Source organism: Saimiri boliviensis, chromosome 14 (genome assembly GCF_048565385.1).
Source record: "Saimiri boliviensis isolate mSaiBol1 chromosome 14, mSaiBol1.pri, whole genome shotgun sequence".
Lineage (NCBI taxonomy): Eukaryota > Metazoa > Chordata > Mammalia > Primates > Cebidae > Saimiri > Saimiri boliviensis.
This window is the reverse complement of record NC_133462.1, coordinates 91,409,729-91,426,857: the sequence shown is the minus strand read 5'-3', so window position 1 is coordinate 91,426,857 and position 17,129 is coordinate 91,409,729. Positions and strand designations below refer to the sequence as shown.

Genomic DNA, 17,129 nt, shown 5'->3' with positions numbered 1-17,129 from the left:
GCTGAATTCACTCACCCCTTTTCATTCTTCTGTGTGAGTGCTGTGGACTGCAGCTGCTTCTAGTCAGTCATCTTGCCTCAATCTCTCCTAGTAATAATTTTTTTAAAAGCCTACTCACACCTCTAATCCCAGCACTTTGGGAGGCTGAGGCAGGCAGATCATCTGAGGTCAGGAGTTCGAGACTAGCCTGACCAACATGGAGAAACCCCATCTCTATTCAAAATACAAAATTAGCCAGGCATGGTGGTGCATGCCTGTAATCCCAGCTACTCAGGAGGCTGAGGCAGAAGAATTGTCTGAACCCAGGAGGTAGAAGTTGTGGTGAGCTAAGACCATGCCATTGCGCTCCATTCTGAGCAACAAGAGCAAAACTCTGACTCAAAAAAAAAGAAAGAAAGAAAGAAAGAAAGAAAGAAAGAAAGAAAAGAAATTCTATTCACCACCAAGATGGCCTCATGGATGAATTCTATCAAACATTTAAAAAATTAATACCAATCCTTCACAAATTCTGCCAAAAAATAGAGCAGGAGGGAATATGTCCAACTCATTCTATGAAGCCAGCATTACCCTAATACCAAAATCTGACAAAATTTCACAAGAGAAGAAAACAACATACCAACATCTCTTATGAATATAGATGCAAAACCCTCAACAAAACACTAGAAAACTGCATCTAGCGACATATAAATAGGGTTATATACCATGACCAAGGAAGATTTATGCCAGGAATGCAACATTGGTTTAACATCCAAAAATCAATTAATGTAAACAACCAAAAACCACATGATCACTTAGATTCAGTAAAAGCTTTTGAAAAACCAATACCCCTTCATGATGAAAACACTTAAAAAAACTAGGAACTGAAGGGAATTTCCTCAACCTAATGAAGGGAATGTATGAAAAACCCACAACTAACATCATACTTAATGGTAAAAGACTGAATGCTTTCCCTTTAATATAAGGAACAACACAAGAATATCTGTTTTGACCATTTATATTCAACATTTTATACTAGAGGTTCTAGTCAGGCCAATTAGAGAAGAAAAAGAAATAAATGGCATCCAGATTAGAAATGAGGAAGTAAAACTATCCCTATTCACCAATGACATGATTTTGTATACAGAAAATCCCAAGGAGTCCACAAAAATTGATTAGAACTAATGAACAAGTTTAGCAAGATTTCAGGATATCAGATTGATATAGAAAAACCAATTGTATTTGTATACACTTGCAATGAACAGTCCAGAAATTAAGAAACCAATTCTATTTTCAACTGCATCACAAAGGATAAAATAATTAGGAAATGAATGAAAGAAATAGAAAACTTTATTCACAAAACTATACAACATTGTTGAAAGAAGGTAAACAATATCTAAGTAAATGGAAAGACATCCCATGTTCATGAATGGGAAGACTTCCTATTGTTAACATGACATACTCCTCAAATTGAGCTACAGATCCAGCACAATCTCTTACAAAATCCCAGCTGACTTCCTAAAAGAAATTGACAAACTTTAAAATTGACTTAAAAAGTTAAGTCAGTTAAAAAGTGCAGCCAAAGCAATCTTGAAAAAGAAGAACAAAGTTGGAGAACAATTCCTGACTTTAAAACTTAATACTAAGCTGCAGTAATCAAGACAATGTGGTATTCGCATAAGGATTAATATGTAGGGAAATGGAATAGAATTTTAAAATCCAGAAATATGCTGTCAAATTCACTGTTAATTGACTTTCAACAAGAGTACAAAACAATAAGGGAACGATAGTCTTTCCAACAAATTATGCTAGGACAACCAGATCTCTGGATAACATAGGGAGAAATGTCAGATGTAGGTGATGGGGGGAATGGAGGCAGCAAACCACATTGCCATGTGTGTACCTATGCAACAATCCCGAATGATCTGCACATGTACCCCGGAATCTAAAGTACAATTAAAAAAAAAAGAATTCATTTGGACCCCTACCATAAAATGAACTCACTGTAAATTTAGACCAAATATAAACTCAAAATAGACCAAAGACTTAAATGTAAGAGCTAAAGTTATAATACTCACAGGAAAAAAAAACAGTGTGGTACTTTGTGACTTTGGATTTGTCAATGGTTTCTCTGATATGACACCCAAAGCACACAGAACCAAAGAAAAAAAATAGGTAATTAGGAGTTCATAAAAATGTAAAACTTTTGTGCTACAAGGAGATCATGAAGAACCTGAAAAGACAATTCACAGAATGGGAGACAATTTTTGCAAATCATCTAGAATATAAAGAACTCTTAGGGCCAGGCGTGGTGGCTCATGCCTGTAATCCCAGCACTTTGGGAGGCTGAGGCGGGTGGATCACCTGAGGTCAGGAGTTCCAGACCAGCCTGGCCAACATGGTGAAATCCTGTCTCTACTAAAAATACAAAAATTAGCCAGGAACTGGTGGCACGCACCAGTAATCCTAGCCTCTTGGGAAGCTGGGGCAGGAGAATCGCTTGAAGCTGGGAGGCAGAGGTTGCCGTGAGCTGAGATCGCACCATTGCACTCCAGCCTGGGTGACAAGAGTGAAACTGTTTCCAAAAATAATAATAATAATAATTTTAAAAAAGCTTTTCTTAGAGCTCAGTAATAAAAAGACAACTCAATTATAATATGGGAAAGGATCTGGAAAGCAAATATACAAACAGATAATAAGCATATAAAAATATGCTCAACATCATTAGACATGAGAGAAATACAAAACCACAATGAAGGACCATTTCATATCCACTTGGATGGCTATAATGGGAAAAAAAAAATAGATAATAACAGGTGTTGGTGAAAATGTGGAGAAACTGCAATCCTCATACACCAGGAATGGAAGTATTAAAATGGTGCAGCTAGTTTAGAAAACAGTCTGGCAGTTTCTCAAAATTAAACACAGACATAATATATGACCCAATAATTTCACTCCTAGGTATACACTCAAGAGAAATAAAAGCATATGGCCACACAAAAAGTTATACACAAATGTTCATAGCAGCATTATTCATATTAGCCCCAAAATGGAAATAGCTAAAATATTCATCAATAGAGAAATGAATAATTGTTGTGTATTCATTTAATAGTATTTGACAATAAAAAGGAATGAATGAACCTTGAAAACATAATGTTAACTGAAAAAAGCCAGTTTCCAAAGAATAGATGGTATGATTTCCTTGATATGAATTATCCAGAATAGGCAAATCCATAGAGACACAAAATAGATTAGTAGTGCCAGGGGCTGGAGGGAAGAGCAAATGGGATTTCTTTTTTGGGTAGTTAAAGATGTTCTAGATACAGATAACGGTGATAGTGGCATAACTGAATATACTAAAACCACTGAATTTTATCATTTAAAAGGATAAATTGTATGGTATATGAATTATAGTTCAATAAAGCAGTTCAAAATAGAAAAGAAACCAATGTTTTCTACAACCTTCCTACCTTCCTGCTAAATCAGACAGACTTTAGTTTGAATCTACAGTAATTTTTTCCTGCCTCTGTACCCCCCAACCTCCTGTTTTATAAAATCAGAATTTTAGCTTCAAGTTATTATTACTATTTTAAAATGTTTTATCCTCCTAAATGGCACTCCTTTCTCTACCCATGAATTGAACGTTTTTTTTTTCCATCTCCAAAATGCATCTCTTTTCTCAGGTCTCAGTTTGAAGGGCCCTGTGTACAGCAAGTTCTCACCTAAGGAATAGATAGGTTCTTAGAAACTGCAACTTCAAGAGAAACTACATGTAATGAAACCAAGTTTACCACTGGCTAATTGATAGAAACAAGAGTTAAGTTCCTACAGCATATTTCTGGTCAAGAAAACGTCACCAAACTTCTAAATAAAGACTCAAAACACTGCTATTAAACACTGCAATAAATGTGAGCTATACACATACATTTAAGAAAGATTAATAAAATTAATTACTTACCCAACTCGTGGCGAATCAGTGAGTGAGGGCGATCACAGTGATGGGATAAATCAAGAAATGAACACTTGCCATATTGTTAAGAAACACCTCCTATAGTATGTTACACAGTTCAAAACTCAACCATCACAAACATGACCGCTCTCTGAGAACTTTCCTACAGCACTGTTTATTTTTCTTGTCATGTCAGAGTCTTGTCTACTTTACAATAGTTTGTATTCATCCCTCCAATTGTTCATTTGCTAACCTGCTTATTCCAGTTCAGGGTATTGGTTGGCCAGAGTCCATTCTGGCAGCTCAGGGCTCAAGGCAGGAGCCCACTCCGGACAGGATGCCTTTCTCATCGTAGAGCAGCACATTGACATTCACACCCACACTCACTCCAACTGGGACCTTGCAGACACACCAATGAACTTCAAGTGCTCAGCTTTGGGATGTGGGAGGAAACCAGAAAACCTGGAAAAACCCACAAAGACACGGAGGGAGCATGCAAACTCCACACAGCAGTGGCCCCAGCAGGGAATCAATTTTTTTCTAATCAATGTTATAATGAACATTATTTGAGGACCTGCTGTTTGTCATTTCCTGTGTTTGGAATCCTCCCCCAGTTGGCGAGGTTTTACTTCTTTTCACCTTTTTAGGAAAGTCCTCCCTGACTCCCTCTCCTCCAGGCCAGAGTTGGTGTACCCTCTTTGCGTTCTTCTGTACCCTGGGCTCACTCCTACATAGTATCTGTTTCTTGTTTGTCTCTCACACTAAACGTAAGATTACTGAAGGCAGGTACTTTATCCTTTAGTTATAAGCACCTTGCCCTGTGCCTAGGTGCTTAATAGACTAAGAAAGTCTGTCTATACCTCGTGATAACCTACTAACTTTGACAGTAATGTATTTTGCCTCTCAGATAGAATTTGTGTGCGGGGGAGGGGGGAGTGTATGGGCACCGGACACCACTGTGGTTCACTTTTATAAACCAGTAGAACACATTTCGAGATATTTCCAGGATCTGCCATCATCCCGAATGAAGCTCTTGGATTTAGGATTAGGTATTGACACAAACTGTAAAACTTGAATCCGAGAGTCTAGCATTTTCTGAGTTAGTAATTAGTTCTGATTATCAAAATCTTTTGTGTTTTATACAAGAAGGCACTTGAAAATCACGTATGAGACATATTCTATAAAGTTCCACTAGGATTTTAAAATCTAGTTTAAGTTTTTGTATTTTTGATATTTAAAATTTTAAAAATTAAATACCCTTTTTTTATTTTCTCATTTGCTGAATAAACTTTTCTCTTCAGAATTGTATATATGGTAGGCTTCTGCCCCAGTGTGGCCATCTGTGTGCTGAGTACTTCGGAATTCTGTAAAGACAAAGTATAATTTCATTTTTTACTCTTTTCATAGCTATTCGGATATTACAGCACATATATTGAATTTGTTATTTTAGTTGACATTGTTTACATTTGTAAATTTACCATATGGTCAAGATTCAGCTTTGTTCTTTCTACCTTACAGCTTCCTTCCCATGCGAATTTTGTGAATTATTAAGTCATAATACAGTTTCCAACTCATCAAAAACTCTACACATAATCAGAATCCTGAATGAACTGAAACTATGGGGATGCTTAAATAAATAACGCTAATTTTAATCTCAATGAAATACATAGCAGAGTTTCTAAAACTAATCTGTTAGAATTCTTTCTACGTGAGTCTACCTTCAAAATGACACACTCTTTCAAGGCAGGTTTCAAATGATATCTGGGGGACTTCAAGAAAAATGCTCTTAGAAATCAGATGGATCTGAAAAGCTCCCCTTTGAAATTTCTAGAATTAAAAAATCAGATGATGAGGGCTAGTCTAGAATTCCATAGCTTCTTTCTGTCCTAATCCTCTAATTCTGACTTTGTTTAATTTTCTAAAAACATGGCATCTATCCACAAAGGAACCTTAAAGTTTGTTATCATGAGCGTCAGAAGGGGCACTTATGGGGACTATGGAATTATCTGATAGTAGAACCTATTTTGAGAAGTAGGAATAATGGTCAGGGAAGACCTTTATGAAGAATACTCATTTGATAATTTTATATTTTTTTTGAGACAGAGTTTTGCTCTGTTGCCCAGCCTGGAGTGCACAATCTGGCTCACTGCAACCTCTGCCTCCCAGGATCAAGCAATTCTCCTGCCTCAGCCTCCTGAGTAGCTGGGATTACAGGCACACACCACCATGCCCCGCTAATATATATATTTTTAACTTAGTAGAGTCAGGGTTTCACCATGTTGGTCAGGGTGGTCTTGAACTCCTGACCTCAGTTGATCCACCTGCCTCCACTTCCCAAAGTGCTGGGATTACAGGCGTGAGCCACCGCACCTAGCCCATTTGATGATTTTCATAGAGAAATATAGGTTTGCCTAATAAATAATAAATAATAGATAGTTTTGTTTCTGAAAATCATATTCACTATTCAGAATTTTAAATACAGCTATCTTTTGCATAACTGCTGAGGAAAGAGTAAATAAAGCTTTCTTAATGTAGAAAAGAGTAAGATGGAAGTAACATATAATAAATTACACATACAAGATTGTAGGTAAAATATCAAGAAAAGTTAAGATAATCACATAAACAAGCTTAAAAATATATATTTTTGATTAAGAAAGTAATTCATGGTCATTAAAGATACTTTTATAAACATGGAAAAAATTAACACATAGAAATTATTAAAAAGGCAAAAACCACATTAGCGTTTTCTTCAGCTTTACCAAGGTCAGGCTACTGCTTTATATTCACGTTGTCTGTAAACATCATTTTCAATGTCTGCATAATTTTTCACTGAGTGAATTATCATTTGCTTAATACTCCTGTATTGGACATTTTGGTGGTTTTATTTTTTCACTATTGGTAAATATTATTACTAGGAACATTATCAGATATACAGTCTTTTCCATGGTTAGGACTATTTCTTTTGATAAGATTCTTGGAAGTGTGATTGCTGAGTCAAAAGTTATATACACTTTAAAAACTCTTTCAGGCCGGGCACAGTGGCTCAACACCTGCAATCCCAGCACTCTGGGAGGCCAAGGCAGGTGGATCACTTGAGGTCATGAGTTTGAGACCAGCCTGGCCAACATGGTGAAACTCTGTCTCTACTAAAAATATAAAAAATGGCTGGGCCTGATGGCACACACCTGTAATCCAAGCTACTCGGGAGGCTGAGACAGGAGAATCACTTGAACTCAGGAGGCAGAGGTTGCAGTAAGCTGAGATCATGCCACTGCACTCCAGCCTGGGCGACAGAGAGACTCCGTCTCCAAAACAAACAAACAAACAAAATACCTCTTTTAGCCTGGCATGATGGTGCACACCTGTATGTAGATCCAGCTACTCAGGAGGCTGAGGCAAGAAGACCATGTAAGCCCAGGAGTTTAAGGCTGCAGTGAGCTATAATCACACTACTGCACTCCAGCCTGGGTAATAGAGTGAAACCCCCATCTCTAAAAACAACAAACAAAACTCTCTTGATACATATTACCAAAATAATTTATAAAAGAATTATATCAACTTACGTTATTTCTAGTGATCTATGACAGAACAATTACATTACTGCTAATCTTTGTGTTATTATTATTTAAGACAAGGTCTTACTCTGTCACCCAGGCTGGAGCACAATGGCTCGATCACAGCTCACCGCAACCTCTGCCTTTCAGGCTTAAAGAATCTTCCTACCTCAGCCTCCCAAGTAGCTGGGACAACAAGTGTGTGCCACCATGCCTGGCTAATTTTGGTATTTTTTTGTACAGATGGGGTTTTGCTATGTTTTTCAGGCTGGTCTTGAACTCCTGGCCTCAAGCAATCCTCCTGCCTGAGCTTCCCAAAGTGCTGGGATTATAGGTGTGAACTACCATGCCTAGCCTCTATAATTATTTTTGAAAGTATTTTTCTAGTTATGGCACCAATATATGGCTATACCTGCTGTTAAATTTAATAAACATTGTTCTGTTAATCTTACCCGATGTTTTAGCAGCATTTGATACGTTGGATGAATCTTCCCATTTGAAACGCTTTTACGTGGCTTCCATGTTACCACTCCCTCCTGCTTTATTAATGGTGCCCAGGGTCTGGCCTTAGACCCTTCTTCTCAGAGTATATTCTCTTCCTAGGTGATCTGATTTCAGTCACATGGCTTCAAGTACTAACCAATTCCTGTAAACTCATCAAATTGGAAGCCATATCCCAATTTTATATCTAGTTTTAGATTAGTGGATCTAATTAGATTCTTAATCGTGACTTACAGTTGTCTCAGAAGCACTTCAAACCAATATGTTCAAAACTACACTGCTGCCTTGAGGCTTTGTCTCTCAAACCTGCATTTATAAACATTTGTTGAACGAATAATGAAAAAAATCTTGCCACCTAGAGGAGAGTATGTATCTTTCATGAGACAGCTGTGATAAGAGCATTCTAGACAGAAGGAACAACAGTTACAAAGTCCCTGAGGTCAGAGAGGAGTTATTATGCTTACGGTATTGACAGGAAAATGATGGCTCGTATACAGTAGAAGGGGGAGTCTAGTAAGTAGTTAAGGTAAGAAAAAACGTAGGCGAGGGCCACATCATGCTAAGCACCGTATGCTTTGGAAAATAGGTTATATTTTATTCTTAGTACAATGGCCAAATGTTGAAGAGATTTTTAAAGAGGATTTTAAATTATTTTATTTCAAAATTGTTTGACTCACAAGAAGTTTCCATGTAACTTTTCCCCAGCTTTTCCCAATGGCAATAGTTTACATAATCCTAATGCATTGTCAAAACCAGGAAACTGATGCTGATACATCATTATTAACTTGGGTACAGACCTTATTCGGATTTCACCAAGTTTTCCAGGCACTCTTCTATTTATTTATTTATTCAGCATAGTGCTGTAAAACTTTATCCCATGTGTAGATTCATGTAATTACCATCACAAATAGAACACAAGAGTGAATACATCACATAGAAGAAACTCCATCATGTTACCACTTAAGATTCACAACTGCCTACATATCCTAACCACTAAAAACCACCTATCTGTTTTCCATTACAATTTGTCACCCCTAAAATGTTACAGAAATGGAATCATACAGTATTCCATGCTTTGAAACTGGCTATTTAACTCAGCATCCATCCAAGCTGTTGGGTGTTATCAATTGTGAATTCCTGAAATGTCAAGAGCTAAATGACAAAACTCTTAGAAGAAAACATAAAGAAAAATATTAAAGACATTGGATTTGGCAATGATTTTTTGGATATGACACCAAAGTCCCAGGCAACAAAAGGAAAAATAGCTTTCATTAAAATTAAAAACTTCTGTGCATCAAAGATCCCTATTAATAGAATAAAAAGACAATCCACAGGATAGAAGAAAATATTTTCAAATCATATCTGATAAAATACTAATATCCAGAATATACAGAAAGCTTAAACCTGAGCAATAAAAAATAGCACCAAGCAACTTAATGAAAAAATAGGTCCGTGAGCACAGGGATCGATTTGCCCCACCCACCACAGCCAGTGGCCATGCACACCACTAGACGACCTAAGGTTATATCCAATCTGCAGCTTGCACCAGTGGAGCCTGCAAGCATTTTTTGTTTGGAGGCCTGGGGATCCACGTGCCCTGCTCACCACTGCCAGTGCCCGTGCACACCATCAGAGGGCCTGAGGATAGGTCTGACCTGTCCACTGCCACCACCGCCACCAGTGCCCCAGAATGTTGTCTAAGGACCCAGGCACTGGGTGGTCTAAGGACCCGTGCAACTGGCACCTATACGCACCATTGGAGTCATAAGGACAGGTCAGACCTGCCTACCTTCACCTTCACCAGTGCCTGTATGCATCATTTAGAAGCCTAGAGATCAACTCACCCCAACTGCCATTGCCAGTGTATATACATATTGTTCAGCGGCCTGGAGATTGATCTGCCCCACCTGCTACTACTGATGCTCACGTATAACCTTCAGGGGTCTGGGGACTGTTCTGCCCTGCCTGATGCCATTGGCACTTATGCATGCCTTTCAGGGGCCTGAGAATAGACTTGTCCTGCCCATCACTCCCACCCATGTGGATTTACTGAAGACCTTGGTACTGGCCTGCCCAACCTGCCACTGGCACTGGCACCCACACATGGGTGCTACCTGGGGGCCTGGGGATTGGCCAGTTCAGTCCACCACTGCAATTGCTGGTGTCTATGTCAGGCCTGAGGACCTGACACCCATCTGGCGCACTCCTGCCACTGCCAGTACCCAAGCAAGCCACCTGGAGCCCCAAGAACTGGTCCACTCAGACCTACTACTACTTGGCTGCCAGGGGGCCAGCTGCATGTTTAGCCAGCTGTCCCCACCACTGGTGTCCAGGGACCAGCCTGCCTGGTTCTCCTGTCTGCAACAAAGCCCCACCATAGCCTTCAATAACAACTGCAGTCTAAGCCACTGAAAAACTCTGAGACATCACTGATGCTGATTATAGCTGAAGAAATCATGCAGAGACTACACTACTGTGCCCATCCAGAATTAAAGCCAAAGCAACTACCTAGCCAGCCCTGAAGATATACCCAAAGGAAAATGTCTTCCACTATGAAAGCCAATCTATACAACTGAAAGAAGCAAGTTTTATACCAGATGCACAGACATCAATGTAAAGACACAGGAAACATGAAAAAGTGAGGAAACGGCCAGGTACAATGGCTCACACCTGTAATCCTAGCACTTTGGGAGGCCAAGGTGGGTGGATCACAAGGTCATGAGTTCAAGACCAGCCTGACCAACATGGTAAAACCCTGTCTCTACTAAAAATACAAAAAATTAGCTGAGCACGGTGGTAGGTACCTGTAATCCCAGCTACTCAGGAGGCTGAGGCAGAGAATTGCTTGACCCAGGGGGGCGGAGATTGCAGTGAGCTAAGATCATGCCACTGCACTCCAAACTGAGCGACAGAGTGAGACTCCATCTCAGAAAAAAAAAAAAAAAAAAAAAAAAAAAAAAAAAGCAAGGAAACATGACTCCTCCAAAGGAACACAATAATTCTCAGCAGCAGATCCCAACGACAACAACAAAAATCTAAGAAATGTCTGCAAAAGACTTGAAAATAATGATATTAAAGAAACTCAGAGAAGGAGGAGAAAAAAGAAACTTAATGGGATACAAGAGAACACAAATAAACAATAAAAAGAAATTAGGAGAACAATTCAACATCTGAATAAGACATTTAACAAACAGATAGATTTTTTTTTTTAAAAAAAAGATCAAATAGAACTCTTCCAACAATGGACTAGATCGAGCAGAAGAAAGAATTTCTGAACTCAAAGACAGGTTTTTTTTTTTTTTTCCAATAACCCAGTCAAACAAACAAAAAGAATAAGAAAGAATGAAGAAAGCCCACATGCCTACATGACATACAGGATACCATGAAGCAACCAGATATTTGAATTTTTAGGGTTCCAGAGGAGAAGAGATGGGCAAAGACATAGACAATCTATTTAACAAAGTAATCGCTGAAAAATTCCCAAGTCTTGCAAGATGTATAGATATCCAGATACAGGAAGCTCAACGATCTCCAAACAGATTCAACCCAAAAAGGTTTTCTCCAAGGCACATGAATTTCAAACTGTCAAAAAATGAAGGCAAAACCAAAATTCTAAAAACAGCAAGAGAAAAGCATCAAGTCACATATAAGGGAATCTTCCTCATACTAACAGTGGATTTCTCAGCAGAAACCTAATAGGCCAGGAGAGAATGAGATGATATAGTTGATGTTCTGAAAGAAAAAAAAAAAAAAAACTGTCAGCGTGGAATGTAATACTTAACAAAGCTATCTTTCAAAACTATAGAAATAAAGTCATTCCCAGATAAGCAAAAACTGGGGGAATTCATCACCAATAGATCAGCCCTACAAGAAGTGCTTAAGGAAGTCCTACATCTGGAAGTGATGTCTACCTAAATGAAAACACACTAAAGCATAAAACTCAATGGTATATCAATAACACAAAGAAGGAAGAGAAAGGAGTCAAATGTTACCACTACAGAAAACCACCAAACTGCAAACAGTAAGATAAATAATAGGAGCGAATGAAGGAACAAAGGATATGCAAAAGAACCAGAAAAAAATTAACAGAATGACAGGAATAGTCCTCACCTATAAATAATAACCTTGAATGTAATGTAAATGAATTAAGTTTTCCACTTAAATGTAATTGACTGGCTGAGTGGATTAAAGAAAGACACAGTTTAACTCTATATTGCCTATAAGAAACTCACTTCACGTGTGAAGATACAGGCAGATTCACAGAGAAGGCATATGAGAAGATATTCCACGCAAATGAAGTCAAAGTGAGCAGGAGTAGCTATTCTTATGGTAGGTAAAACAGACTTTAAATAAAAAGCCATTAAAAAAGACAAAGAAATTCATTTTATAATAATAAAGAAATCAGTTGAGCAAGAGGATATAACATTATCTAGAAATGTTATAAGCATTAAACACTGGAGCACCCAGATATGGAAAGTAAATATTATTATATCTAAAGGGAGAAATAGACCTCAATAAAAATAATAGTTGGACAGTTCTACACCCCACTCTCAGCACTGGACAGAACTCTAGACAGAAAATCAACAAAGAAACATTGGATTCAAACTGCACTTCAGACCAAATGATCCTAACAGACATTTACAAAACATTTTGCCTCTGAGGAGGCAACACCACACATCTACAACCATCTGATTTTTGACAAACCTGACAAAAACAAGCAATGGGGAAAAGATTCCCTGCTTAATAAATGGTGTTGAGAAAACTGGCTAGCCATGTGCAGAAAGCAGAAACTGGACTCCTTCCTGATACCTTACACTAAAATTAACTCCAGATGGATTAAAGACTGAAACATAATAACCTAACACCATAAAAACCCTAGAAGAAAATCTAGACAAAACCATTCAGGACATAGGTATAGGCAAGGACTTCATGACGAAAACACCAAAAGCATTGGCAACAGAAGCCAAAATAGGCAAATGGGATCTAATTAAACTCCAGAGCATCTGCACGGCAAAAGAAACAATCATTAGAGTGAACCGGAAACCAACAAAATGGGACAAAAATTTTGCAATCTACCCATCTGACGAAGGGCTAATATCCAGAATCTATAGAGAACTAAAACAGATTTACAAGAAAAAAAAAACCCATTCAAAAGTAGGCAAAGCATATGAACAGATACTTTTCAAAATAAGACATATATGAGGCCAAAAAAAACATGAAAAAATGCTCATCATCACTGGTCATTGGAGAAATGCAAATCAAAACCACATTGAGATACCATCTCACACCAGTTAAATGGCGATCATTAAAAAATCTGGAGACAACAGATGCTGGAGAGGATGTGGAGAAATAGGAACCCTTTTCCACTGTTGGTGGGAGTGTAAATTAGTTCAACCATTGTGGAAGACAGTGTGGTGATTCCTCAAGGACCTAGAAATAGAAATTCCATTTGACCCAGCAATCCCATTACTGGGTACATATCCAAAGGATTATAAATCATTCTATTATAAAGACACATGCACACGTATGTTCATTGTGGCACTGTTTACAATAGTAAAGACCTGGAACCAACTCAAATGCCCATCGATGATAGACTGGACAGGGAAAATGTGGCACATATACACCATGGACTACTATGCTGCCATAAAAAAGGCTGAGTTCATGTCCTTTGTAGGGACATGGATGAACCTGGAAACCATTATTCTCAGCAAACTGACACAAGAACGGAAAACCAAACACCACATGTTCTCACTCACAGGCAAGTGTTAAACAGTGAGAACACATGGACACAGGGAGGGGAGCATCAGACACTGGGGTCTGTTGGTGGAGGCTAGGGGAGGGACAGCGGTGGGGTAGGGAGTTTGGGAGGGATAACATGGGGAGAAATGCCAGATACATGTGATGGGGATGGAGGCGGCAAACCACATTGCCACGTATGTACCTATGCAACAATCCTGCATGTTCTTCATATGAACCCCAGAACCTAAAATGCAATAATAATTTTAAAAAATACGGCAAACTGAGTCCAGCAGCACATCAAAAAGCTGATCCACCACAATCAAGTTGGCTTCTATAATTGGGATGCAAGGCTGGTTCAACATAGGAAAATCAATAAATGTAATCCATCACATAAACAGAACCAATGACAAAACTCACATGATTATCTCAATAGATGCAGACAAGGCCTTTGATAAAATTCAACACCCCTTCAATGCTAAATGCCAGTAGGAAACACTGATCTTAAACATTTAGCCTCTAGAAGTGTGAAGAAATAAATTTCTGTTTTTTAAGTCACCTGGTCTACGGTTATTTTGTTATGATCGCCTGAGCTGACTAATAATAGCATGTATGCTGAAAACATACATGTTAAGCAAGTGGATGGTAGACAGTGGAGATCTAGTCTTATTCTTAAGGTAAGAGATTATAGATAAGCAAGGAAGAGTCCAGAATAATTAATGTGATCATAGATTAGGGTTGAAGCCATCTGTGTAAACTCACATTTAGCTTCATATAAATACATGTAGTTAAATACAGAAAAACGTAGAGATATGCTTGGATTAGTACACACACGTTTCCTTGCTCTGACAGCTGAGAGAGGAAAACAACGGAACAGCAATCAGCACAGCTGGTACCCGGATCTTGATTTCTAATACCATTTTCTAATAGAAGAACCAAAAGGGCCCAGAGCTCCTAGAAGAAATGCCTGATTCCAGGACTGGGAACATAAGATGTTGCAGGTGCTACGATGCAGGAAATATACAAGATTAGTTTGGAGCATCTTATAGTGCCAGTAAGACAGTGTTAATAACAAAGAAAACAACAAAACCACCAAACAATAAAACCCCACAATGATGAGAGCATGTTAAAGAGACACAGGGGCTGACTAAAATAGCTCCCAATAAACAAATTAGTGTTGGATTAGAACTCAAAACATAAAATAAATATCCATGAGTCCATATTGATATGAATAAATAAATCAGGGATAAGACAAGTCTGCCATAATAGAAGAATTCCAAAAAGATTTATGTAGGAACTCCTTTCTTTAAGAAGGTAAAGTGTAACTGCACAGAGTGACTTACTTCCGAGGAGAACAGCCTGGACAGGGAGGATAAAGAGGAACTTGACAGTAGAGGATCACGATCTCAAGCCACGTGATGAAGAGTAACATCAGCAGTGACATGTCATATTGATTGTATGCACCCTTGATGACTACATGCAATGAGAATGTCACTTCACTTCTGTGATCTTCCTGCCTGAAACACCTAACTCCAGGCTAATTATGAGAAAAATCTCAGGGGAATCCCAGTGGACTGACATTTTCCAAAATATCTGAGCAGCAACATTTTCAAGGGCACCAGAAGCTGTGAAAGTCTAGAAATGATCACAATTAAGAATATAAAGAGACAAGACAACTAAATGTTTAGTCATGCTATTCCTGGTGGGATTTTGGAATAGTAAATGAACATTAGCTGAGGAAATATAAAGAAAATATGAGCTTCTGTTAATAATAATGTATCAGTACCGGTTCAGTAACTATGACAAATACACAAGAGTAAGATATTTATAACAGGGAAAACTAGGTGTGGGATGGCTAGGAACTCCCTGTACTATCTTTGTAGTAATTCTGTAAAACTAAAACTGTTCTAAAAGAAAAAGGTTTTTAAAAAAGTGAATGAATGCAAGGTGGGGACATATAAACCTTATATTTAAAAAATTCTTTCAAAATCTATAAATATAAAATAAAAGGAACTGGGTATTACCATCAGTATTTCAAATGTAGATAAATAGCTGGATATTTTTGTGCTCTTTTATTTGTTAAACATAGTGAATAGAGGAATATTTAACTGTCTCAAATTGGTTTTACTTTCTACTATGGTTACTATGTTAAATAAAAAGTGAGCATACAGAATTGAAAATAAAATTTAAGAAAAAAGAAAAAAAAAAGCATGAAATATCTCCAGGTCACAGAATACTAAAAAGTTAAACACAAAATTTGTTACATAACCAAATAAAATGTCTGAAAATAACTGATAGGTAGAACTCAGTGAGTGGGTTTAATACCATATTAGAAATAATTTCCCAGGTTCAATGGCTCCCACCGGTAATCCCAGCACTTTAGGAGGCTGAGGTTGGTGGATCACTTAAGCCCAGAGGTTTGAGACTAGCCTGTGGCAAGACCTGGTCTCTACAAAAAATAAATAAATAAATAAAAAATAGTCAAGTGTGGTGGTGTGTGTCTGTAGTCCCAGCTACTTGGGAGGATGAGGTCGGAGGATCACTTGAACCCAGGATATTGAGGCTGCTTGAATCCAGAAGACTAAGCCATGATTGCACCACTGCACTGTAGCTTCAGTGACAGAGTGAGACCTCATCTCAAAAGAAACAAAAAATGTTAAATAGAAATTATTTTAGAGACCTAAAGGAGAAATATCTGAGCCAAACGTGGCACAGAGAGATAAAAAGAGAGAATTTGTATTGATAAGAGGGTAAACGTGATGGTAGATGAATCATATGGTCTAACATATGTTGAAATGGAATTCCAGGAGTTAGAATGAGAACATGTTTATTTGGAATCTCAGAGGAAAGGGAGAAAAATGATGAGGCACAGAAAATATTTGAAAAGACATGGCTAATAATTTTCAGAAGATTGTGGAAACCCCAACCCACAGATATATAAAGTCAAATAATTCCAAGTAGAATAAATACGTTTTAAAATTCACGTTTAAATACATCATAGTAAAACTGTAGAACAAAAGACAAAGAAAAATCTCAAAAGCAGCCAGAGGAGAAAAGATGGATTACTTAGTGATTCAACATCTCTTGTAACCTGCAGTACCCTACTTTTTATTCTAGCCAATTCTGGCAACACGCTTCACACATTTGTAACCTAATAGTGTCTCACATCAACTCTAGCATCAAGCTTTATTCCTTCTCCGTGAAGGCCTGTCTATCCCTGCATCTCGGCTGCCCGTGGAAACCTATTCCGCAGTTTGATATGCACAACTGAAAAGTGCAGGGAGTTAACAAGTCGGGGGGAACCTCTGACTAATGGCGGCTGGGAACCTTTCTTTTCCTTTGTGAGACTAACTCTGAGGCATTTTCTGTTATTCTGTTGGACAATTTTAAGACGTGTTCTACATGGCTTCTTG

At 38.0% G+C, this 17,129-nt stretch overlaps 1 protein-coding gene across 19 annotated transcripts in view; it reads right to left on the bottom strand.

Annotated features, from left to right (window-relative positions):
* The window catches only part of CATSPERE (catsper channel auxiliary subunit epsilon), a 170,779-nt gene that overhangs the window by 104,396 nt on the left and 49,254 nt on the right, over nt 1-17,129 (bottom strand). For 18 of the 19 annotated variants that reach the window (XR_012513619.1, XR_012513616.1, XR_012513617.1 and 15 more), the window contains one exon: nt 5,183-5,289. The exons of the other annotated variant lie outside the window; for it this stretch is intronic. Coding sequence is in view for 14 of the 18 variants with exons in the window: in XM_074385429.1 (XP_074241530.1) it covers nt 5,183-5,289 (107 nt within the window). In the remaining 4 variants the exon portion in view is untranslated. The remainder of the gene's footprint in view (nt 1-5,182; nt 5,290-17,129) is intronic. 19 annotated transcript variants of the gene reach the window in all.